The sequence below is a fragment of the Erinaceus europaeus genome, chromosome 4, assembly GCF_950295315.1.
Source record: "Erinaceus europaeus chromosome 4, mEriEur2.1, whole genome shotgun sequence".
NCBI lineage: Eukaryota > Metazoa > Chordata > Mammalia > Eulipotyphla > Erinaceidae > Erinaceus > Erinaceus europaeus.
Genome location: NC_080165.1, coordinates 134,108,245 through 134,133,646, shown reverse-complemented (window position 1 = coordinate 134,133,646; position 25,402 = coordinate 134,108,245). Strand labels below are relative to the sequence as shown.

At 42.5% G+C, this 25,402-nt stretch overlaps 1 protein-coding gene across 2 annotated transcripts in view; it reads left to right on the top strand.

The window, feature by feature from the left end:
- Positions 1 to 14,781: 14,781 nt before the first annotated feature.
- NUS1 (NUS1 dehydrodolichyl diphosphate synthase subunit) overlaps positions 14,782 to 25,402 on the top strand; it is a 35,845-nt gene continuing 25,224 nt past the window's right edge. For both annotated transcript variants that reach the window (XR_009549609.1, XM_007521023.3), the window contains exon 1: positions 14,782 to 15,397. Coding sequence is in view for 1 of the 2 variants with exons in the window: in XM_007521023.3 (XP_007521085.1) it covers positions 14,983 to 15,397 (415 nt within the window). In the remaining variant the exon portion in view is untranslated. The remainder of the gene's footprint in view (positions 15,398 to 25,402) is intronic.

The following is a 25,402-nucleotide window of genomic DNA, read 5'->3' as shown; positions in this document are numbered from 1 at the left end:
TTGCCTGTCTTGGGACAAAAATGTTGCAGTGCAATGATTCCCCCCCCTTACAGTCCACCTGTGAATAGAATCAATTTACAAATAAATCTGAAACACATGCAAGTCACTTCCTGCTTTAATTAGTAAAATTTATCTGGTTGCATTGTCTTATAATGTTTTCCATCAAAATACCCTGGAAACATAGAAATCAAACAATAGGGAGTCAGGCTGTAGCGCAGCGGGTTAAGCGCAGGTGGCGCAAAGCACAAGGACCGGCATAAGGATCCCGGTTCGAACCCTGGCTCCCCACCTGCAGGGGAGTCGCTTCACAGGCGGTGAAGCAGGTCTGCAAGTGTCTATCTTTCTCTCCTCCTCTCTGTCTTCCCCTCCTCTCTCCATTTCTCTCTGTCCTATCCAACAACAACAACAATAATAATAACTACAAAAATAAAACAACAAGGGCAACAAAAGGGAATAAATAAATAAATAAATAAAATAAAATAAACTTAAAAAAAAAAGAAATCAAACAATATAATTTTTTTCATTTTTTTCAATTTATTTAAGAAAGGAGACATTAACAAAATCATAGGATGGGAGGTACAACTCCACACAATTCCCACCACCCAATCTCCATATCCCATCCCCTCCCCAATGGCTTTCCCATTCTCTATCCCTCTGGGAGCATGGACCCAGGGTCGTTGTGGGTTGCAGAAGGTTGATAGGTCTGGCTTCTGTAATTGCTTCCCCGCTGAACATGGGCGTTGACTGGTCGGTCCATACTCCCAGTCTGCCTCTCTCTTTTCCTAGTAGGGTGAGTCTCTGGGGAAGCGGAGCTCCAGGATGCATTGGTGGGGTCTTCAGTCCCGGGAAGCCTGGCCGGCATCCTGATGACATCTGGAACCTGGTGACTGAAAAGAGAGTTAACATACAAAGCCAAACAAATTGCTGAGCAATCATGGACCCAAAGCTTGGAATAGTGGAGAGGAAGTGTTAGGGAGGTACTCACTGCAAACTCTAGTGTACTTCTGCTTTCAGGTATATATTTTGCACTAGTTTATGGATACGTGTGAACATATGCTCTCTCTCATAGAAACTGGTGTATATCTAGGTTTTGGGGCTTTGTTAGAAAGTGAACCACCTGAGATGGAATTAGAGTATACTATGAAAGGAAAGGTCTCACCCGAGTAATGAGGCTGAAGGGTTGTCATTCCACACGTGAAGTCTCTGGACACAGTCTAAAGTGAAGCATGCCGGGGTGGCACTTGTTGCGTTGATTAGGTTGCGATCAGCGGATGCAATATTATTTGATAAGAATTGGGAGAAGCATAAGGGAAAGTGGGCCCTACCCTAGGGTCCCAGGACTGGGGGAAGTTTAGGCTCTATAGTGGAGATGTGAGGTTCCTGCTGTCTTAGGGTTCAAGAAGACAATGGATAGTTGCTGTTATCATCACGTTATTTGGTAATTGGGTTAACTTTGAAAAGTCCCTTTGTTAGACATACAATTTTTCCCCTCATATTCATTAAATAGTGATTTATACAACTATAATTTAATAGGTATGTACATAAACACCATTCCCATCACCAAAAGATTGTGTCCCATCCCACCCACCCACCCCCACCCCCCACCAGCCCAGGAAGCCGCATGTCCACCCTCCAATATAATTGAACTAGCTAGGCAAGAAAAAGCTTTACAGATACTAGAATTTCCTCAGGGCTGCGATGTATTAACATGACACCATATGCAAATCTGGCATTACTTTTTTCTTTTTTTAATTTTATTTTTTTCATTACTTGTTTTTATGTCTGTATTTTCTTGTCTTAAAAATCGCATAAAACTGTGGTCCGGGAGGTGGCGCAGTGGATAAAGCATTGGACTCTCAAGCATGAGGTCCTGAGTTCAATCTCTGGCAGCACATGTATCAGAGCACATGTATCTGGTTCTTTCTCTCTCCTCCTATCTTTCTCATGAATAAATAAATAAAATTTTAAAAATCTTATACAATTGACACTCCTTCAAGAAGACTATTTAAAATTTTTTTGTATTTATTTTCCCTTTTGTTGTCCTTTTTATTATTATTGTTGTTGTAGTTACTGTTGTTATTGATGTCGTCATTGTTGGATAGGACAGAGAGAAATGGAGAGGGGAGGGAAAAACAGAGAGGAGAGAAAGACAGACACCTGCAGACCTGCTTCACTGCCTGTGAAGCAACACCCCTGCAGGTCGGGGATCCTAGGGCTCGAACCAGGATTCTCAAGCCGGTCCTTGGGCTTCATGCCACATGCGCCTAACCCGCTGCGCTATCGCCGGCTTGCTAAGAAGACTATTTTATGATTATTCTGAGTACTCTTTGACACACAGATCTCCCAGTATGTAAAACACAGCTGTGGTCTTTGGTGATTTTATTATTTCTTTCTAGGGCTCCCTCTCTTCCATGCTAGATCTACAGTTCTAAGACTAATTATTTGCAATATGTAACAATTCATACCCACTGACAGTGACAGAATACTAATAATTAGAACTTCCAAGTTAGAAGGACCATGAAAAAGAATCCAATATTTGTCTTTTGTCTATTTAACCGATCAAGCATAAAAGGTTCTCACATAAAGGAAGTGTCATAACAACAACTTGTTTGCACTTCATTTTTTTTTTTTACGATTCATTACTATTTCTACTATAGCAATGTTTGCTATATGACATCTAATAAGTACACCCAACTCAAAATATCTAGAATAATTATGTGTTCAATGAAGTAATGTTTTGCTTGAATGGACACAGTATAATTTAACAACAGAAATTTATTTCCTGAGAGTTGGGCTGTAGTGCAGCGGGCTAAGCACAGGTGGCGCAAAGCACAAGGACCGGCATAAGGATCCCGGTCCGAACCCCGGCTCCCCACCTGCAGGGGAGTCGCTTCACAGGCGGTGAAGCAGGTCTGCAGGTGTCTATCTTTCTCTCCTCCTCTCTGTCTTCCCCTCCCTCTCTCCATTTCTTTCTGTCCTAGCCAACAACGACAACAATAATAATAACTACAACAATAAAACAACAAGGGCAACAAAAGGGAATAAATAAATAATATAAATATATATATATATATATATATGAAATTTATTTCCTTATAATGCTAAAAGCTGAAGCCTGGCCACTGGTGCACTTGGTTAAGTGCACATGTTACATTGCACACAGACCTGGGTTCAAACATCTGGTCCCCACCTGCAGAGGGAAGCTTCACAAGAGGTGAAGCAGTGCCGCAGGTGCCTGTATGTCTTTCCCTCTCTGTCCCCCTTCTCCCTTCAGTTTCTCTCTTCCATCAAATAAAATAAGTAAAGTTTAAATTAAAAAAGAATACTAAAGAAGATAATAAATTAAAATAATAATAATTCTAAAGGTTTTGGTGCATTATGGGGACAGATCCAGTTGAGCGTACATATTACCATGTGCAAGAATCAGAATTCAAGCCTGCCCCTTCCATCTGCAGGGGGTAAAATTCATAAGCTGTGAAGCAGTAATGCAACTTTCTCTCCCCTCCATCTCTGTCCCCCCACCCTTTTCTCCTCCATTTCTCTCTGTCCTATCAAATAGAAGGAAGAAAGAAAGAAAGAAAGAGAGAAAGAAAGAAAGAAAGAAAGAAAGAAAGAAAGAAAGAAAGAAAGAAAGAGGGGGAAAATGGCTGCTGGGAATGGTGGATTCATCATGTAAGCACCTAGCCCAGTGGTAACCCTGGTGATATTAAAAAATTAAATTAAATTAAAAATAATTCTGAAAGCTTGAAGTCTAAGATGAAGATGCCATGAGGGTTGTGTTTTAATGAAGCCCCTTTTTCTGGTTATAGATGACCACCTTCTTCTGTCCTCAACATGGCCTCTTTTCTGTGTGCACACTTCCATAAAGAGAAGAACATCTTTGGTATATTTTCCTATAAAAACCACAGTCCTATGCAATCAGGACCTCGTCCTTAGACCTCATTTAGCATCGATTACTTCCCTAAAGGTCTTGTTTCTAATTACAGTCAAACCGGGGACTAGGGCTTAAAACTATGGATCCCTACTTGCTTGGGAAACCTAGAAGAAATGGACAGATGCTTAGGACCATTTGTGTATCCTAACACTGAATCAGGAAGACAGAGACAACCTGATCAGAGGATTTATAAACAAGGAAGTTAACACAGTAACACAGTGAATATGTTTTGGGAGGTCCATGGACTGCTTGCTGGCAATAGGGATGCGCCTGACTTACTAGCAGTCAGGTGTGGGCTTGGCGGGCCTGTTTGTCTTCCAAGAGTAAGAACTCTTGATAAATATCTCCCTGCCCCTTGGTGGCTCAGTCTTTAATTAGAGATTGGTGGAGTCATCCTCCAGGACTTGCCTGCAGGGTCTTGTAACATCGAGAAAGGGTTAAACAGGTTTGGCAAAGACCTTCCACCTTCTGCACCCCTTAAAGAATTTTGGTCCATACTCCCAGAGGGATAAATATTAGGGGAAGATGACCAGAGGGCTCTGAACTCCAATTCCATCAGGACCTAGAGAGAGAAGAGGGGGGAAATGGGTGGAGTTGGGGGAAGGATACTGAGAAGTAGTAAGTGTGACTTAGAAAGGAAGAGAAGGCAGGACCATAGAAAAAAGTGGGCAAATATATGCAAATGTAAATAAATAGTTATAGGAATAATAGTCAACCCATGTCTGTGGTCTTGGGAGAACTATTGCAGTTTTCAGTGGAGAGAATGGGGCCACAGAATTCTGGTGGTGGGGACAGTGTGGAATTATACCCGATATCTTGTAATTTTATAAAACACTTCACAAGTGGTAAAGCAAGTCTGAGTTCCTTTGTTTCTCCCAGTTTTGCAGAGTCTGCTGCTGGTTATGTCTCGCCTTCTCATCTTATGTCTGGAGAAAGCTTAAATGTAAGATGTTGATACGATGCATCTTCCTGGATTCTCTACCTGTAGGCACCTGCTGCCCTGGAGTCACCAAGACTCAACTTTTCTTTTCCTGGCATCCTTTGACTTTGCTTTTCCTGGTTCAGTGGCTTTAGAAAAGGGAGGTGAAGGCGATTTCTTAAAGGGCCATGCACACCCTTTGCTGAGACTCTCAGCAGGATTCTTTTTAAAAATATATTTAATAGGGGACTGGACGGTGGTGCACCGGATTAAGCACACATGGCGTGAAGCACAAGGACTGGCATAAGGATCCCATTTCAAGCCCCAAGCTTCTCACCTGCAGGGGAGTCCCTTCACAGGCAGTGAAGCAGGTCTGCAAGTCTATCTTTCTCTCCCCCTCTCTGCCTCTCTGTCTTCCTTTCCTCTCTCGATTTCTCTCTGTCCTATCCAACAATAATGACAGCAATAAAAACAATAACAAAAAAAGGAGTGAGGGGAATAGCCTCCAGGAGTAGTGGATTCATTGTGCAGGCACTGAGTCCCAGCGACAACTCTAGAAGCAAAAATAAATATATATATTTAATAACATGGCCCTTTCCTGTATTCCCAGTCTGTGCAACTAGCCTACTTCAGTTTCAGGACAGCTTCTGTGTTCTGATCGATCAACATTTTACTGTAGTGTTGCTGATTGACAGGAGTGTTCAAAACAAGTAAACTATTAATAGATAACTAGGAATAAGGACAAAGCTTTCATCATTTTTCACCAAAAAGGACTCAGGTGAAAAGCCTAGATTTTTTTTTATTGTATTATTTTTTTATTGGGGAATTAATGTTTTACATTCAACAGTAAGTACAATAGTTTGTACATGCATAACCTTCCCCAGATTCCCATATAACAATATAACCCCCACTAGGTCCTCTGAATCCTTCTTGGACTAGATTTTAAGAAAATGTGTCTAGCAGATAAAGAAATGAATCAAGTAGTAATAGGATACACACTCCAAGGAATACTACTCTGTAATAAAAAATGATCAACGTGCTAAGTACAAAAAAGTCCATGATTGTGACAAAAGAATTAATCAGTGAGTTATAGTATATTTTCCTCTTTTGTCGTGAATTTTTTTATTGCCTCCAGGGTTATTTCTGGGGCTCGATGACTGCACTATGAATCCACTGCTCCTGGAGGCCATTTTCTTGCCCCCTTTGTTATTGTTGTTGTTGTTATTATTGCTAGATAGGACAGAGAGGAAGGGAAGACAGAGAGAGGGAGAGAAAGATAGAAATCTGCAAACCTGCTTCACCGCTTGTAAAGTGATCCCTTGCAGGTGGGGAGCCGGGGCTTGAACACGGATCCTTGCATCAGTCCTTACGCTTTGGGCCATGTGTGCTTAACTCTCTACATTACTGCCCAACCCCCACTATGTCTTTTCTGTAAATAAGTTTGCTTTGCCTGATTCATGGGGTCCCTCACTCCTGCCCCTAACCCTCATAGCATTCTTGAAAACTACCATGGTGGGGCCGGGCGGTGGTTAAACACACACATTACAGTGTGCAAGGACCTGAGTTCAAGTCCTTGTTCCCCACCTGCAAGGGGAAAGCTCCACCAGTGGTGAAATAGAGCTGCCGGTGTCTCTCTGCCTCTCTCCCTCCATACTTCTCCCCCTGCCTCTTAATTTCTCTATCTCTATCTAATGAAGAAAAAGAAGGAAAGAAAGAAAGAAAGGAAGGAAGGAAGGAAGGAAGGAAGGAAGGATGTAAAAAAGGAAGGAACAAAGAAAGAAAATTGTAGTGAACTAGACACAGCTCTCTTCCAGGAGATAACATTGTAACAATGTTATCCTAGTTTTAAGAAATGATTACTTTACCACTTTGATTTAGAAACATTGCTAGCACTGTTTGCTAATGTTGCTAACAAGAGATGGTAAAAAAAAAAAAATCCTTAGGAGAAAATCCTGGAGAAACTGATTTGTACCTTACACTGGCACCATCTGCACGTCTGAATAATAAGCACTTGAACTTGCAGTCCCGCCACATAGCAGGTTGTGTTCCCCAGCACCAGCCTAGATAAGCGCTTGACCTCATCCTGTGACCTTGCACCTGGTTTTGCAGCCTTGTCATATAGCACGTAGCAATGGAACTCAAAACAGGGAGGATTTAAAACCTGCGGAGAAAGGGCTGGAGTGTGTGTGTGTGTGTGTGTGTGTGTGTGTGTGTGTGTGTGTGTGTGTGTGTGTGTGTGTGTCTGTGTGTGTGTGTAGGTGTGGAGAGAGGAGCTCGAGAGGGTGGGGAGTGGGTGATTTGAGAGACCAGAACCTTCTCCTCCTCCCTCTCTATTGTACAAGAAAGCCCTTTGCTTTTTTAAGCAGAGTTTGAGGTTTTGCTTCACTTGCAGTAACTAGCAGCTAAGCTTATTTTTCTCCCATTTCAGCACTATCTCAGACCACTAGGATTGCCTTTATTTTAGATGGTATCTACCATATAATGAAAACTGATTAAGTAAACAAGGGCAACAAAAGAGAATAAATAATTTTTTTTAAAAAAAGAAAACTGATTAAGTAAAACAAGCAGTTAAATAAATAAAAATGACTTAACAGACTTTTGATAAATAGTGAAAACAGTGTTTAGAGAGAGCTTCGTAGCATGGAGTGCATATATTAGAAACAAAGGAAGACATGAATTAATAATTTCTACCTTATCTGTTTCCATCTTAGGGAACTAGGGGAAAAAACCAAGTTGAATCTAAGATTAGTAGAAAAGTGAAATAATATGACTTAGAAAAAAATCAGTGAAATTGAAAACAAGAAATCAACTGGAAAAAAAGTCAGCAAAGCTAGAAGCTGATTGTTTGAAAGATCAGTAAGACTCTAGTAAGACTGGGGCCAGGCAGTGGCGCATCTGATTAAGTGCACACATTACAGTGCATAAGGATCCAGGTTCAAGCGCCTGGTCCCCACCTGCATGGGGAAAGCTTCATGAGTAGTGAAGCAGTGTTGCAGGAGTCTCTCTATCTCTCTGCCTCTCTATCTCCCCCTCCCTTCTCAATTTCTCACTGTCTCCAATAATAAATAAATAAATAAATAAAAACAAGACTCTAGTAAGACTAACTGAAGCAACAGAAGAAAGAAGACCTAGGAAGTGCCCCAGTAATAGGTATGGCCTTGGATTTTCAAACATGATGCCCTCAGTTCAACCCCTGGCATTTCATGTGCCAAAGGGAATGGTTTTGTCCTCTCTTTTTCTTCCCTCTTTGCTCATTAATAAATAATAAATCTTTTAAAATATACAAACAATAGAAGGCAAAATTGGTGACATCAAATATACAACAACACTACAACAGTATGGATATTGTTTTAAAAAAGTAATACTTTGAACAATTACAATGATGCCAACCTGAATTCCCTGGGCAGACAACTTCACCAATGTGTCCTGGCGGGGGCGGGGGTGTTCAGGGGAGAGCTTCATGAATAAGGAAGGAATGCTTCAGGTCTAGTTTTCCCTCCTCCCAACTCCTGTCCCTCTCCTCTATGAAAAATAAAAAGAGAAAATAAAGTAAAGAAAGAAAGTCAAAGGAAGAGAAAAAAAAAAAAGCCTACCCAGAGTGGTAGATTTATAGTGCAGGCACAAAACCCCAGTGGAAATAATAGCTATATAATATATCTTTTGCATTTAGGATACGTGTAAAAGTAAATACATTGCAATAGCAGTGTAATAAATCTTTATAGTGGGTAAACAGATTCTTGTTAAGTCTAAGCTGTCTAGGTAACTCATGCCCAAGCTGGACTGGCATGAAAGAGATTTGTTAAGAAAAGCAAGGGATGTGAGGGGAAATAAACTGAGGAAGACTATGGTAGGAGTCAGGGTAAACTGTAGATTATACCTTTAAGTGCACATATAATACTTACCAAAATTGACTACTGGATCATAGAATTTGTCAAATAGAGGGCAACACAGTAGTGTACCCAGTTGAGTATATACACCACCATGCATAAGAACCCAAGTTCAAGTCCCTACTCCTCATTTGCAGTGGGAGGAAGCTACAAATGGTGAAGCAGTACTACGTGTCTCTCTTCCTCTCTCCCATTCTTTTTTTTCCCTTTTGTTGCCCTTGTTCTTTTTCATTGTTGTAGTTATTATTGTTGTTATCGTATAGGACAGAGAGAAATGGAGAGAGGAGGGAAAGACAGAGAGGGGGAGAGAAAGATAGACATCTGCTGACCTGCTTCACAGCTTGTGAAGTGACTCTCCTACAGGTGGGAATCCGAATCCTTTTGCCGGTCCTTCAGCTATGCGCCAGGTGTGCTTAACCCACTGTGCTACTGCCTGACTCCCCCTCTCTCCCATTCTATTTCCCCCTTCCCTCTCATTTTTTCTCTGGCTCTATCAACACAAGGAAAAAGAAGGAAATAAAGAAAAGAAGGAAAAGAGAGAGAGAAAGAAAGGAGAAGAAAGAGGCTGCAAGAAGTGTGTTCACCCCATCAAGCCCCAGCAACAATAAACAAATATTTTAAATATGTTGAATGGATTTTTTTTTCATAATTTGTTTTCTAAACAGTGTGACTAAGGTGGGAATTGGTGTTCTAAGTTTCCCAAAGGTTTGGAAATTAAGAACTTCACTTCTGTTCCACAGTCCAAAACATAATATTCAAAGTAGCTATTTGTAGTTTAATACTATATCTTGAATATTAGGGATGGAATTTAAAGGAAAACACTTATATTAAAGTATTATTCATGCCTTTCTATCTTCTCAACTCTATTTTCTTATGAAACTAAACTTGCTTTAAAAAAAATAACATTCAGGGGAGTCGGGTGGTGGCGCAGCGGGTTAAGCGCTCATGGTGGGAAGCGCAAGGACCAGCATAAGGATCCTGGTTCCAGCCCCTGGCTCTGCACCTGCAGAGGAGTCGCTTCACAGGCAGTGAAGTAGGTCTGCAGGTGTCTTTCTCTCCCCCTCTCTGTCTTCCCCTCCTCTCTCCATTCCTCTCTGTCCTAACAATGATGACATCAATAACAACAACAATAATAACTACAACAACAATAAAAATACAAGGGCAACAAAAAGGGAAAATAAATAAATAAAATATATATTTTTAAAAGATTTTATTTACTTATCAGTGAGAAAGATAGGAAGAGAGAGAGAAAGAGCCAGATAACACTCTGGTACATGTGCAGCCGGGGACTGAACTCAAGACCTCATGCTTGAGAGTCCAATGCTTTATCCACTATACCACTTCCTGGACCACTAAAATTTTTTTTTAATAAAAAAAATAATAACACAAAGTTTGGGGGCTGGGCGGTAACTCACTGGGTGAAGCTCACACAGCCCAAAGAGCATGCCCCTGCAGAAGGATCCTGGTTCCAGCACCCCTGGCTCCCCACCTGGAAGGGGGGTCACTTCACAAGTGATAAAGCAGGTCTGCAGGTGTCTATCTTTCTCTCCCCTTCTCTGTCTTCCCCTCCTCTCTCAATTTCTCTCTGTCCTATCCAACAACAATAAAGGCAACAAAAATTGAAAAAATGGCCTACAGAAGCAGTGGATTCATAGTGTAGACAACGACCTTCAGCAATAATCTTGGAGGCAATAAATAAATAAATAAATAAATAAAGTTCATTTAAACAATGAAACAAATAGCAGGTGAAAGTTATTTGGTCCAGATCATGATTTGTTGATTCTTGATCTGAATTTTATGTACCTTTTTTATGGAGCAGGGACCCTGTATAAGTGCATTTTCACTGCTGGGTCCCTTTTTCATTCAGAGAAGGAGAAGAAGGGGGAATGAGAAAGTGAGAAACCACAGCACCAGAGCTTCCTCCAGTGCCCTCGCACCTCTCATTTGATTCCAGGACTCAAACCTGGGCTGCACACATGGCCAGGATGCGCCCTATCTGGTGAGCTATTTCTCTGGTCCCTCATCTGAATTTTAATACCCTCCAGAGGATAGAGGCCCATGTTAAACCACATCAAACCAAAACATAGATAGGGAAACTTCACAAAACAATCTGCTTTCTGCAAACATGTATTGGCGGGGGGGTGGGGGGTGGATAGCACAGTGGTTATACAAGGAGACTCTTGTGCCTGAGGCTTCAAAGTCCCAGGTTCAATTCCCCGCATCATCATAAATGCCAGAGACGACCCGAACTGCCCCTGCGGCTCCAGACAGACGATGACCCACATAGTCAACGACTGCCACCTCTCCAGATTCAAAGGAGGTCTCGAAACTTGACATCAGGCTCCACCTGACGCTGTTGACTGGCTACGGAAGAAGGGCAAACGCTAGAAGAAGAAGATCATAAATGCCAGAGCTGAGCAGTGCTCTGGTAAAAAAAAAAAAAAAGTATTGGAAGAGAAAATCAAGAGAAGAAAGGAGGAACAAAACTTAACAGAGACCTAAGGGGCATATCAGTTTGCTGAAAAGTATGAATCTCACATGGATTTGATTCAGCTAAAGTTGTTGATATATAAATTATTGGAAATTTGAATGCTGATTTGATATTCAGTGATATTCACAAATTATTGCCTTTTTTTTTTTTTTTTAGGTGTGCTTTAGTGGTGTGGTGATTATCTTGAGGTAGGATACACTTCTATTATGTCTAGAATTTCTTTCAAAATATTTTGGGAATCTAGTTATACTATTGCCTCCAGGGTTATTGCTGGGGCACAGTGTCTGTACTACTAATCCACTGCTCCTGGAGGCTATGTTTTCCTTTTTTGTTGCCCTTGTTGTTTATCGATGTTGTTGTTATTGTTGGATACGACAGAGAGAAATGGAGAGAGGAGGGGAAGACAGAGAGGGAGAGAGAAAGATAGACACCTGCAGACCTGCTTCATGGCTTGTGAGGTGACCTCCTGCAGTTGGGGGCGGGGGGGGGGGGGGGAGCTCCAACCCAGATCCTTACACTGGTCCTTGCGCTTTGCACCATTGCGTACTTAACCCGATGCTGCTACTGCCCGGCCCTCGCCAATAAACACTTTAGATGGGTGAAGATATATGAACATTTACCACACTTGAATGTAGTTGTCTAGATACAAGTGAAAAACGAGTATCTCTGAGGATACGAGTGAGAGGAAAAGGAAGAGGCTTGCATGGGCGGTAGCCCAGGCTCAAACCCAAACACTGCTTATGCCAGAGCATTACTCTGTTAGCTCTCTCTACTTTAATAAGTGAATCTTAAAAACAAACAAACAAACAAACAAAAAAAACCCAGTCATACTCCATTACATGTCACAGCTGAATTTGCTTCTCTATGGCTTAGAATTTTTTTTAAAAGGGTTTCTTTCTTTCTTTTTTTTTTTTTTCCTCTCTTTTTGTCATCACAGGAGACTCACCAGTTCAGACTGATGCTTTCAGATAGGAACACAAGAAGAAGAAAAATGGGCAGGACACCACAGCACCAAAGCTTCTCCCTGTGAAGCTGGGCTCAAACATGTACCCCTGCAAGGCAAAGCTACCCCAGTGAGCTATTTAGCACTTTGCAGGCTCCATTTTTTTTAAGTTTAATGTAAACTTAAGCTTCACTTTTTTTATTTTAAAAATTATTATTTTTTTACATTTCTTTACTTTTCAATGAAAGAGACATGCAGATAGACAGATAAATAGACAGGCAGACTGACTGATCCCAGAGCACTGATCATCTCTGGTTTATAGAGGCATTGGAGATTTTAAACTGGGACCTCATAGCCTCAGGCACTAAAGTCATTTGCATAACCATTAACCACCCCCAGCCCTAAAGCCACTTTTTTTCCCCTCTCCTAAACCAGATACTATGTACATTGTTGTCATTAGGTGAAATTTAGATGGCCTGGTCAGTCTTTTTTTTTTTTTTTCTCCAACTTCAATGCCACTTCACCCAGGAAATGGTGCTCTCTAGTACTAGGCCACAGATATGCAGTCTCATTATTCCCTGAGACAGGTGTCAGTACACTTCACCCAACTGCCATCCTCCTCCACTAGGACACTAGAAGCTTCATCCACTATTAGCATACCCTCCCGCCCCCAGAGTTCCTAAATCTGAGAAAGATCACAGCCCACTGAGGCTTCAGGTATTATTCCTTGCTTTATTCCTTAAGTCCCACCTACGAGTGGGATTACCTGCTATTTCCCCTCTCATTTTAGTGTTTCTCGTCTAATATCCTGATCTTTGGTCCATTTTGATTTAGCTTTGGTGTATGGTGTTAGGTGGTGGTTGAGTTTACTTTTTTGCATCACTGAGGCCAGCAAGGATTAACTTTTAAAGAGAAATGCAAAGGTTAATTTCTTTTTTTTTTAATTTTTTAAATATTTTATTTATTTATTTTCTCTTTTGTTGTCCTTGTTGTTTTTCATTGTTGTTGTAGTTATTATTGTTATTGATGTTGTCGTTGTTAGATAGGACAGAGAGAAATGGAGAGAGGAGGGGAAGACAGAGAGGGGCAGAGAAAGATAGACACCTGCAGACCTGCTTCACCGCTTGTGAAGCAACTCCCCTGCAGGTGGGGAGCCGGGGGCTCGAACCGGGATCCTTATGCCGACCTTGTGCTTTGCGCCACCTGTGCTTAACCCGCTGAGCTACAGCCCGACTCCCAGGTTAATTTCTTAGTGAAAGAAAAAAGCAGTTAGCAGCAATCTTACTCTTCCTCCTCCTCCTCCCTGCATAAACAGAGCTTTCAATTGCTGTAATCAAAGCGGCCTTGGGCGGTGGCTTTATAATCTGCTGCTTCTGTTTAAAAGGATGCAGATAATTCAAACAAGTTGTACTCTCTGTAACCTATTAAGCGTGTTGCTATGCGTTACTATGGGAAAGTATGTAACTGCATAAAAGGACAAGTTGCATTGTGCTCAGTCTTTTGTGGACACGAGCCTGGCTGGATCTGCTTGCATGATAAACACCGCTTCCTACAGTAAAGACTAAATGTGTCCCATCTTTCTGCTTGAGAATCTAATAACATCACCATTATGATTTCTTCCCTTCCCAAGGATGTTACTTTTTAATGAGAAAATGATTCATTTTAGGGCTACTTGTCAGATTACATTTGTCAATATAGAATCTAGGGGCCTAGGAGGTGGTGCAGTGAGGTAGGGCATGGAACTTGGGAGCATGAGATCCTGAGAAGAAAAGTGGGTTCCCCCCTCCCATTTTTTAGGAGGGTGAATGCCCTTAAGTCAGGATATGTGTTAGCCCATCCACGATAACTCTGGGTGGAAACAAACAATCGAAGGAGGATGCTGCTGGGAGTTGCATGTTCCATTTCAAGTGGGCAAACCTGGGCCGAGGAAGGAACATTACTGAAGATGTTACGTCTTGTTTGGGGAAGAATTCTCTTTTTAAATTTTATGGGGGGGGGGTTTAATGGTTTAGAGTGGGCAGTAAAATACAGTAGTTTGTGTAGATGTGTAACATTTCTCCATATAACACTTTAACCCCCCACCTAGGTCCTCCTCCATCATCACGTTCCAGGACCTGAACACCAGGGTCCTTTCCTTTGGTGCAATCCACCAACTCCAGTCCAAGCTCTGCTTTGTGTTTTCCCTTCTGTTCGTGAAGAACTATCTTTAGCTAGCAGATTGGCTCAATGTCCCACCAACTCTTGCTTGGAGACCCTGTTTGATCTCCAGCATCTTTACCTGCTGGTGACTACTTCTTGCCCAGAGATACTGACATCGGTAATTTCCAATCCACTTGAGTCAGACGCCCGGGAGCCCACCATCGTGGGGGACCATTATGCTCGCCCATGTCAATTACAACAGCAACAACGTGGGGGGGGGGCACGGTGGCATCTTCTGCTCGGCAGGGTCTTGGCATCCGCTTCTCGCCCTCCGCAACACCAGGGGGCGTGCCCGGCCTCCTGTCTGCGTGCCACGCATCTTCTCTCAGTCCCCTCGCCGCTCCCTGGCACGGCCACATCTTGGGATCCAGAAGTCGCGTCAGAGTTCCGCATGGACCAATCAGAACCGTCCATGTACTATCGGGGGCGGGGCTGCCGGGGCTAGAGGAAGATGGCGGCGCGGACGAGGTGAGATGTTGGCAGTAGAAAGGGGTTCGGGCGCGGGGACCACGCGGAGGTGCAGCTATGGCCCGCGCCGGCAGCAGGACCGTGTAATAAGCCAGCGCGCCGCGGGTGTGGGGGGGAAAGAGTAGAGGGCGCCGCGGGAGTATGACGGGGCTGTATGAGCTGGTGTGGCGGGTGCTGCATGCTCTGCCCTGTCTGCACCGCACGCTCACCTCCTGGATCCGCGTTCGGCTGGGCACCTGGAACTGGATCTGGAGGCGCTGCTGCAACGCCGCCTCTGCCGCGGTCCTAGCGCCCCTCGTCTTCACGCTCCGCAAGTCCCTGGCTGCGGGCAGGAACCGCCGGCACCACCGGCAGCCGCGCGGCGGACTCGGCCGGGCCGCCGCCCACCCCCGGCTGCGCTGGCGCGCGGACGGCCGTTCCCTGGAGAAGCTGCCTTTGCACATGGGCCTGGTGATCACCGAGGAGGAGCCGGAGCCCAGCTTCTCGGACATCGCCAGCCTCGTGGTTTGGTGTATGGCCGTGGGCATCTCCTACATTAGCGTCTACGACCACCAAGGTGAGTTACGGGGCGGCCCGGGGTGTCCCAGTCGAGGGCACCTTTGGCCTCCCGGAGCAGGTGACCCCTGGACGCTCTGGTTCCTGACTGCAAAGCATGGGGCTTTTCAGAGGTCAGCTCTGTTGTACCGTTATTGAGCCCCCTAAATTCAAATCAGTGTTTTGATTTGTTTTTCTTGTACATTTGCAAAGTGATGCCTTTTTTTTTTTTTTACATAATGTCCCAGTAGGATAGAACATGTCTTGCATCCTCTTGCTTTGCAGATAAGAGACCCGAGGATCCACAGCACTGGGTGATTTCGTGCAAAGGCAGCAAGCAGTATGGGGGAAGTGTAATTTTACCCTCCCTGTGCATTTCACACCTGTTTGTCCTTTCCTCAGTGAAGTTGAAGACACTGTTGTTCAGTCACAGGCTGTCCACGATTTATGCATAAACTAAATAGATGAGACCAGGTGACATTTGAACTGGGATTATGAAAAAGGATGTGAGAGACTGGATAGGCGGAAAGAAAAATGGTCACCTTCTTTCTTAGGAGGTCTGGGATAGTCTTCTGTGGCTGACCGTATACTTGACAGAATAGTGACCCTTCCATAAGTCTTGATTGAAGGAATAAATTTTACCTTAGGGAATTTTTGTTAATTACAATAATTTACACTTAGCCTGGTGACAGCAAACCTAAATTCCTGTGCCAGTCACTTACTTAGTGGTATCTCAGCACTTCACTCCATGGACTCTCAAACTCCCATGACAGGGTTAGTAAGTGCTTTGAATAAGCAGCTGCTATGAAATGGGAAGAGAGACAATCTGAATGGAGAAACTTGAGATTCTGGCTGAGGAGACAGGGTCTAGCCAGATATTGAAGAATGAATGAATGAATGAATGATTGAATGAATACAGAATCTCAAAATGTTAAGTTTGGGTTTCAGTCAAACTCTAAAGACAGCAGAATTTCCTTAGCTGTAGAGATGTAGTGATTTAGGAAAATGAAGGGGGAGAAAATGAATGTTTTATTCTCCATTCAGAGACTTAGTTAACTGGTATGTACTTCAGAAGCAATGACCTGTTTTTTGTTTTTCTTTTTCTACTTTTTAACTTCTGTCAGGTAGTTCGAGTAGGTTGAGGTTGGACAGTAAGTAACTCTTAACAGATTGATAAAGTAATCTTTTAGTGACCTATCTCCTTCCTTGAAGCCAGCAAGGAATTTGATGACTCAGGAACCTGCCGTGAAATGATTTACCATGTAGGGTAAAGTTTAGTATACACAAGGGCTGCATTTTTTTTTTTTAAACTTACTTAAGAATTTAGCAGACTGACAGAAATCATGAGATTGTTAGGAAGCAACACAGTCTTTGCTTAAACCTGATGTAGTGGGGGTGGGGAGGGGAACCGTGAATCAAAAATGGAAATCAGTGCCGCTAAGCAATGTAAATTGGCTTACAAGTAACCACTAAGATCTAGGTGATTCTGGTAAAGCAATTACCTTTCCCTTCCAGAAGGAAAGGAAAATTTATGGTAGTTGAGTGTGGTGACTGTGTCTGCTAACCCAGATGGAAATGTTGCCACACTTCCTTGTTCTGGCAATTCCTGTTACTGAATTGCTGATGTGACCCAGAAGTGTCCTGTGTCATATTCATTGAAAGAAAAACAATTGCTAGATTTCCACTGAAAAGAAAAAAAGATCCAGCTAGCCACATACCAACGAATAAGGAAAAAGAGGTTTTTTTAAAAAATATTTATTTATTGGATAGACACAGCCAGAAATTGAGAGGGAAGGGGGTGATAGACAGGGAGAGAGACAGAGAGACACCTGCAGCTCTGCTTCACCACTTGTGAAGCTATCCCCCTGCAGGTGGGGACCGAGAACTCAAACCTGGGTCCTTGTGCACTGTAACGTGCACTCAACCAGGTGCACCACCACGTGGCTCCACAAAAGGAGTTTTAAGGCTCATTGTCAGTCAATGAATTTGGAACAATGTACCCTATAGCAAAAACAGTTTTAATTATTTTTTTTTTAGAAGGATAATTTCATTGAAACAAGACTTTTTATTTGACCCACTCTTGGCTTTTGATTGTTAATTTAACAGGTGACAGTTGGGCATTTAAGTGTCAGGTACTGTTCGTGGAGTGAGGGTGCAGAAGCAAAAAAAAAATTTCTGTGTTTATGAAACTTACATTTTAATGGGAACTTGACAGATGAGTCAATAATTTGGTGGAGTAGGTCTTGGTACAATGAGGAAACAAATCCGGAAAGAGAAATGAGAATAGTGGAAGGCGGTGGTACAGGAGGGCCTACATTTTAAGTAGGGTGACCTGGGACTCCTTCTTGGGACCTCAAAGCCTCAGGCATGAGAGTTGTTTGCATAACCAGTAAGCTACTTTCCAACCCCTCTGCTACTTTTCTTATATCAGATTAGTCATCCTTCACGTTTCATTTCATAAATGAGGAGAAGCTAAATAGTGTCTCGTAAATCATAAGGAATTGTCTTTCTCTGAGAAATCCACAACACAATGACAGAAGTCTTTAGAACTATTATTCTTTCCTTTGTTTTGCCTCCAGGGTTATCATTGGGTCTCTATGCCAGCACTATGAATCCACTGCTCCTAGTGGCCATTTCTTTTTTCATTTTTGTTGACTAGGACAGAGAGTAATTGAGAGAGGAGGGGGAGAGAGAAAGATGGACACCTGCAGATCTGTTTCGCCACTTGTGAAGGGATCCCTCTGCAGGTGAGGAGTAGGGGCTCAAACCTGGATCCTTGCGTTCCCTCCTGATCCCCTGGAACAGTGCTTTCTAGTGTTATTTCAGAGTTGTAAATCTGTAGTAGCTTATTTTATGAAATGTTTTTAGGGGGCCCACCCAGGTGGTGGCGTACTTGGTTGAGTGCACATGTTACAATGCACAGGGATCTGAGTTCAAATCCCCAGTCCCCACCTGCAGGGGGAAAGCTTTATGAGTGGTGAAGCAGTGTTGCAGGTGTCTCTCTGTCACCCTCTTTGCTTTTGATTTCTGGCTGTCTTTATCCAATAAATAAAGATACTACAAAAAGTTTTTAAGCAAATGTTTTTAGGTATAGGCTTTATACCCAAAATATTAAGAGGTCTACTCCGTGTACACCCAACCTCCTCAACCTTTTGCTGTGCCTACATCTATTCCTGGAATGTTTTCTTCTCTTTTCCAAAGTATTTTATTTATTTTATTTTTGAGAGAGCTGCAGAGAGAGAAAGGCACAGAATCACCAGGGCACTGCACAGCTCTGGCTTATTGTGGTGCAGGGGATTGAACCTGGGACTTCAGAGTCTCAGGCATGAGAATCTCTCTGCATAACCGTCATGCTGTCTACACCCACCCTATCACTGATCTTTTAAGTCCACGCTTTTACCTTTCCTGTAGTCTTCCGTTATTTATTCCTAAAAATCATGCTCTTTCCTTGGATCTCCACAGAGTTATGGACATCTATCTCTAAAAGAACTTCCATATTTTGTAAAGTACTAGTTTCATACATAGAAGCTTGAATTTTTCCCACTAGTTTGTAAGCTTTCTAGATAGTGTCTATCCTCATTTTTACTTTTTTTTACACTGTAGCTTGGTGTTATGCACGGTAGCTTGGTGTTATGCATGTAATGGATAGTCAGTATGCATTCCTTGAATTGAATGGACTGAAATTCTTTTTTTTAATTACCTATATTTATTTATTGGATAGAGACAGCCAGAAATTGAGAGGGAAGGGGGAGATAGGGAGGGAAACAGAGACACCTGCAGCCCTGCTTCACCATTCACAAAGCTTTCCCCCTGCAGGTGGGGACCAGGGGCTCAAACCTGTGTCCTTGCGCTTTGCAACATGTGCACTTAGTCAGGTGCAACACCACCCAGCCCCCAGGATTGAAATTCTTATAGGTAAGAATAGTGAAGAAGTCAGGCATATAACTCAGTGGTAGAGTGCATGCTTTACATATGTGAGGTCCTCCTGGTTTTGAATCCTGGTGACAAAAAAGAAAAAGGGGGAGTGGGGGAAGCTAACTGAATTACAATTTGTTTCTCAACATGTATATCCAGAAACCTTATTATACTAGAGAGGAATGAACATAGTTTGCCCTAGTTTTGCACAATGACATAGATGTTACTGGTAAGTATGATTTTATTAGTAAGAGTTCACTTTATGTGGAAATACAGAGTTGTAAGAAGTGTTGAAAGTCCAAATGTAATGTGATCACTCCCTTTCTTCAGTGGAAACTCATGAATGAACATTCTATTCCTAAATCTTCACTTTTGTGTGGCTCACTTCTGTACATAGTTTTACATTATCTTAACATTCTGGGGGACCCCCCCCTTCTTTTTCCCTACTGGCCTCCCTTCAAAAGATTGTCATTGATTCTTGTAAGTTCATTCTATCACCTCCCAAGTGTTACTCTCTCAACTATTTCATTTCCAGTTTGACTGTCTTAGAAAAACTATTCTGCTTTTGTTAAATTTTGAAATGATTTTATTCTCTGAGTACAATTCTATTTAACCATAGGACTGTATTTACGTAGCCCTTTCTTGAGTAGAAATATCTACTTGTTCTTGAATTAATTTTGTTCTATGCAGAGAGACGTGCTATATCTTTAGATGTTTTACAAATCAAGAAACTGAGGCTTAGAAATCAAGAGCCCATATCTTGTCAGGAGCAGATCTAGATTTTGAATGATATAGTGAAAAATGTAACCACTGCGCTATACTAACTTCCACTGATAAGAGAATCTGCAGCAACAAGTACTGTTCCTGACTGAGTTGGAATTATATGAAAACCCTGATAAAGTGGTACTTACTACAGGTGATTGAAAGTATTTGTGGAAGATATTTAAAACCATATAGAATTAAAAAAAAAACAGCATATGTCCTGTGAGTTATAGGACATAATCATTTTTTAAAATATGTTTTTTAAAAAAATTTTATAATCTTTATTTTGTTTGATAGAAACAGCCAGAAATCAAGAGAGAACGGGGTGATAGGGAACGAGAGAGGCAGAGAGACACCTGCAACACTACTTCACCACTTGCAGAGCTTCTTCCCTGCAGGTGGGGACCAGGGACTTGAACCTGGGTCCTTGCACACTGCAGTGCATGTGCTCAACCAGGTGCGCCACCACCTGGCCCCAAATGTTTTTTTTTTTAAATTGAGGAAATGGTGCTTTGCAAGACTGTAGTTGTGTCACAGCTATAATTCCACATCTCCCCAAAATATATGCTGGCACTTGTCACCCCACAACCAAAGGGCTCTACTTCTTCACTGGGGGCAGTACCCCACCTCTCTCATAATAACTTAAGATCTGTAGATACAGACCAAGACATAATTAAATAAGCATATTCATTGATGTTTCATCTTGTATTCCTTTTGCTTTGTTTCTTCTTTTTAAAAATTTCTTTATTGGGGAATTAATGTTTTATATTTGACAGTAAATAATAATAGTTTATACATGCATAACATTTCCCAGTTTTCCATATAACAGTGCAACCCCCCACTAGGTCGCATACCAACACTCTGTCATCCTCCTTGGACCTGTATTCTCCCCCCCCCCACCCCCCACCCCAGAGTCTTTTGCTTTGGTGCAATACGCCAACTCCAGTTCAGGTTCTACTGTGTTTTCTCTTGTGATCTTGTTTTTCAACTTCTGCCTGAGAGTGAGATCATCCCGTATTCATCCTTCTGTTTCTGACTTAATTCACTTAACATGATTTTTTCAAGCTCCATCCAAGATGGGCTGTAAACGGTGAAGTCACCATTTTTAATAGCTGAGTAGTATTCCATTGTGTCTATAGACCACAACCTCCTCAGCCACTCATCTGTTGTTGGACATCTGGGTTGCTTCCAGGTTTTGGCTATTACAAATTGTGCAGCTAAGAACATATGTGTACACAGATCTTTTTGGATGGGTGTGTTGGGTTCCTTAGGATAGATCCCCAGGAGAGGAATTGCAGGATCATAGGCTAGGTCCATTTCTGGTACTTTGTTTCTTACATCCCATCCCATATTGGGTAAGATAATGGGTTTGTCTTTCTCCTTCTCGCTTATATATACTATGACCCCCATCTAGTTCCATCAATGCTGTAGTAGATTGAAATATCTTTTCCATTCTTAAAGCTGATTATTGTCCCATGGGTGTGTGGTATGTATATATCACACTTCCTTTTTAAAATTTTTTATTCCAGAGCACTGAACATCTCCGGTTTCTGGTGGTTCAGGGGATAGAACCTGGGCCCTTGGAGTCAGAGGCCTGAAAGTGTTTGGCATAATCATTATGCTATCTTTCCAGTCTTGTACCACATCATTATCTGCTCATGTTGCCATACACTTGGGCTGTTTCCAAAGTTTGACTATTCTGAACAGCGCTGTGATGAGCACAGGTGTGCATATGCCCTCCTGGGTCAGAATTGTGATCTCCTTTGCATAGAGGGATTGCTAGATCATATGGCAGGTCTCTCTTTTTAAAAAAATATTTGAGAAGTCTCCATACAGTTTTCTGTAGAAGCTGAACCAGTTGACATTCCCACTGACAGTGTATAAGGACCCCTTTTCTTCACATCCTTGCCAGAATTAGTTGTGTCAGATATTTTTAGTACAGACCACCCACTGTATCAGTTAAGTAAATTTAACTGTATGCACCCCCTACTTTGTGTTGAACTATTTTTTGCCAGGTGAGCGGAATCTGCAAAGATATTCTTAAACTTAGCTGCCCAGGCTTGCTCATTGTATACGCCTCTGCTGCAGAGGCGCCGCCCTTACTCCATTATCCTGGGTCACACGCACACATGGCCCCTCACGACAGCACACTGATTCCAGTCTAATTGTCGCTCTCTGAAGTACCTTAGATCTCTCTCTTGAAATCAAATTGTTTAATGCTTTGTACGATTTATTTTGTTTATTTTTGTCATGACTACCTCAGTCATGTAAAATTTTAATGGTGGACTTCTCATCGTTTTAAATAATTACATGTAAGTATATGTTTTCTTCTGATGACTGCCTCTAACTGTGTTGTAATTGGATTATAAGATTAAATAAGAGTAACCCCTGGATAACTCACTTCCATGTCTAGGTGGAAAAAAAAAAACTAGACTGGAAGGAAGGATTTTTAAAATTTTCTATTTATTTATTTTTGATTAGAAAAGAGAGAAATTGAGAGAGGAAGGGGAGATAGAGAGGAAGAAAAGACCTGCTCACCTGCTTCAGCACTTGTGCTATGTCCTCCCTGAAGCTGGAAAGTGGGGAAGGTTTTTTTCCCCCTCCATCTGGCTGCCTTGCCTTCTTTCCTCTCTACCTCTCATCCATCACTTTTCCCTCCCTCCCTCTCTCTTCCCCTCCCTTACTTCCTTTTAAAAATATTTTGTTTATTTATTTAATAAAAGAGAAAGAGACCAGAGCCCTGCTCAGCTTTGGCTTTTGGTGGTGGTGCTGGTGATTGAACCTAGGACCTCAGCACCTCAGGCATGAAAGTCTTTTCTATAACCATTATGCTACCTTCCCAGCTCCAAGGATATTTTTAGAGAAGTATTACTTCAGTTCCGTAGCTGGTGGAATGCTTTGTTTTAGTGTTCATCTCAGTTTTCTTCCTTCCCTTTCCCTGGCTCTTACAAATACTTGCTACAAGACATTTGTTTATTTATATTGTAGATTTTTTTTTTTTCCCCTCCAGGGTTATTGCTGGGGTTTAGTGCCTGCACTATGAATCCACTGCCCTTGGAGGACATTTTTCCCATTTTATTGTCCTTGTCCTTGCCCTTGATGCTATTGTTATTGTGGCCATTTGTTGGCATTCTTCCTGTGAGTTTGGCCCCCTTCCCCCGACCTCTGAGAGAAATGGTTTGGCCCTTGCCCCTCTTCCTCCCCGCCCCGTATGCTAAGGACGTCCAGAGTCCCAGGAACAGCCACGGAGGAAGAATGATGGAGAAGCACATGGTGTGGTGATTTGCCTGTTGGTGAATAAAGATTAAACTGCAGCTTCTCAGCCCAGCCGTGTGTCTCTGAGTCTGTCTCTGTTCACCACCGCCACGCTAGCCTGGCCTGCTGGCGCCCCCCAAACCTTAACAACAGCCATTGCTGCTGCTGTTGTTGGATAGGGCAGAGAGAAATTGAGAGAGGAGGGGAAGACAGGGAGAAAGAGAAAGATAGACACCTGCAGACCTGTTTCACTGCTAGTGAAGTGACCCCCCCCCCCCCACCATACACAGGTGGAAAGCCAGGGGCTCGAACCGGGATCCTTGAGTCAGTCCTTGCACTTTGCGCCACATGTGTTTAACCCGCTGTGCTACCGTCCACCCCAAGACATTTGTATCTATAGAAGGGAAGGGATTTCCAAAAATTCCAATTTCAGATGTAACATTTAATATTAAATGTATTAATGTGTATTTTAGAAGTCCTGTTTTAAAATTCTAAGGGAAGTACTCTTTAAAAGATAGAGATAATTTTTGTTGACTGAATATTTTTCTAAACTCCTTGTTATTGCTTCCGTTCATTTGAAAAAAACAAAAAAGAAGCATGTGTGCTATGGTGTTATTACCTGATTAATGTGCTCATGCAACTGAGTAGACTAGATATTGCAACCTGGACATTTGAAATGTTGTTATGTTACTAACAAGGATTTTTACAGGATTTCAAACAAAAAGCACATGTAGTCTGTGCATTTGACTTTTGAACAACATGGGGCTTGGGGTGCTGGTCTAGAACCAGGCAGGTGTTAATAGGAGCTAACCTTTGTCATTAAAAAACAAAACAAAACAAAACTCCAGGTTTCCACACCAGGGGCCCCACATTCATGCACTCACCTGGCATTTGTGGTTGGTGGCTTGTGAATGTAGAGCCTGTGAGTAGGGAGGGAAAAAGTGTATGTTCCCTGTGGACATTGCATTTTCTTTTCTCCTGGCTGATTCTCCCACCTTCTGAACCTTCCATCTGGCTTCTCTTTGTTCTGCTTCTAAATTTTGGGGGTGCTCTCCAGTTTTGTGCCATTGTCTTTCTGCTTACTCATTGCTTGTGATCAGGGCTCGGGAAGCAGTCTTTTATTTTATTTTATTTTCCTTACTGGGGGGATTAATGGTTAATGGTCATCTGTAAAATACAGTAGTTTGTACGTGTGTAACATTTCTCTGTTTCCCACATAGCACTCTAACCCACACCTAGATCCTTCTCCATCAAATTCCAGGACCTGAGTACTGCCCCTACCCACCCCCAGTCATTAGTGTAATACACCAACTCCAGTCCCAAGTTCTGCTTTGTGTTTTCCCTTCTGTTCTTGTTTTCCAACTGCTGTCTATGAGTGTGATCATCCCATATTTGTCATCTTTCTGGTTTATCTCACTTAACAAGTGTTAAGTGAGTTTCCAAGCTTCAGGAAACATTCTTTTTTTTTTTTTTTAATTTATTCACTTTTGTTGTCCTTGTTGTTTCATTGTTGTAGTTATTATTGATGTCATTGTTGGTGGATAGGACAGAGAGAAATGGAGAGAGGAGGGGAAGACAGAGAGGAGGAGAGAAAGATAGACACCTGCCGACCTGCTTCACCGCCTGTGAAGCGACTCCCCTGCAGGTGGGGAGCCGGAGGCTTGAACCATGATCCTTCCGCTGGTCCTTGAGCTTTGTGCCACCTGCGCTTAACCCTTAACCCACTGTGACTCCCAGGAAGTCACATTCTTAAAGAGCCAGCGGGAGTGGGGGCGGGGCAGGGTAGTGGCACATCTAATTGAGTGCGCCTGTTACCATACTCAAGGATGTGGGTTCAAGCCCCTAGCCCCACCTGTGGGGTGGTGGGGTAAGGTTTGGGAGTGGTAAACAGTGCTGCAGGTGTCTCTCTGTCTCCCACTCTGTCTCCTTCCCTCTTGATTTCTGGCTGTCTATTCAATAAATAAAAGTAATTAAATTAAAAAAAAAGGAGCCAGCTGGTAAAAGTGTTTAGGCATTTATAAGGTTATATAGACCCCGGCACTGCTTTTCAGCTGTCTAGCCCAAAACCAGCCAGGGGTCTGGTTGTTCTAATGGC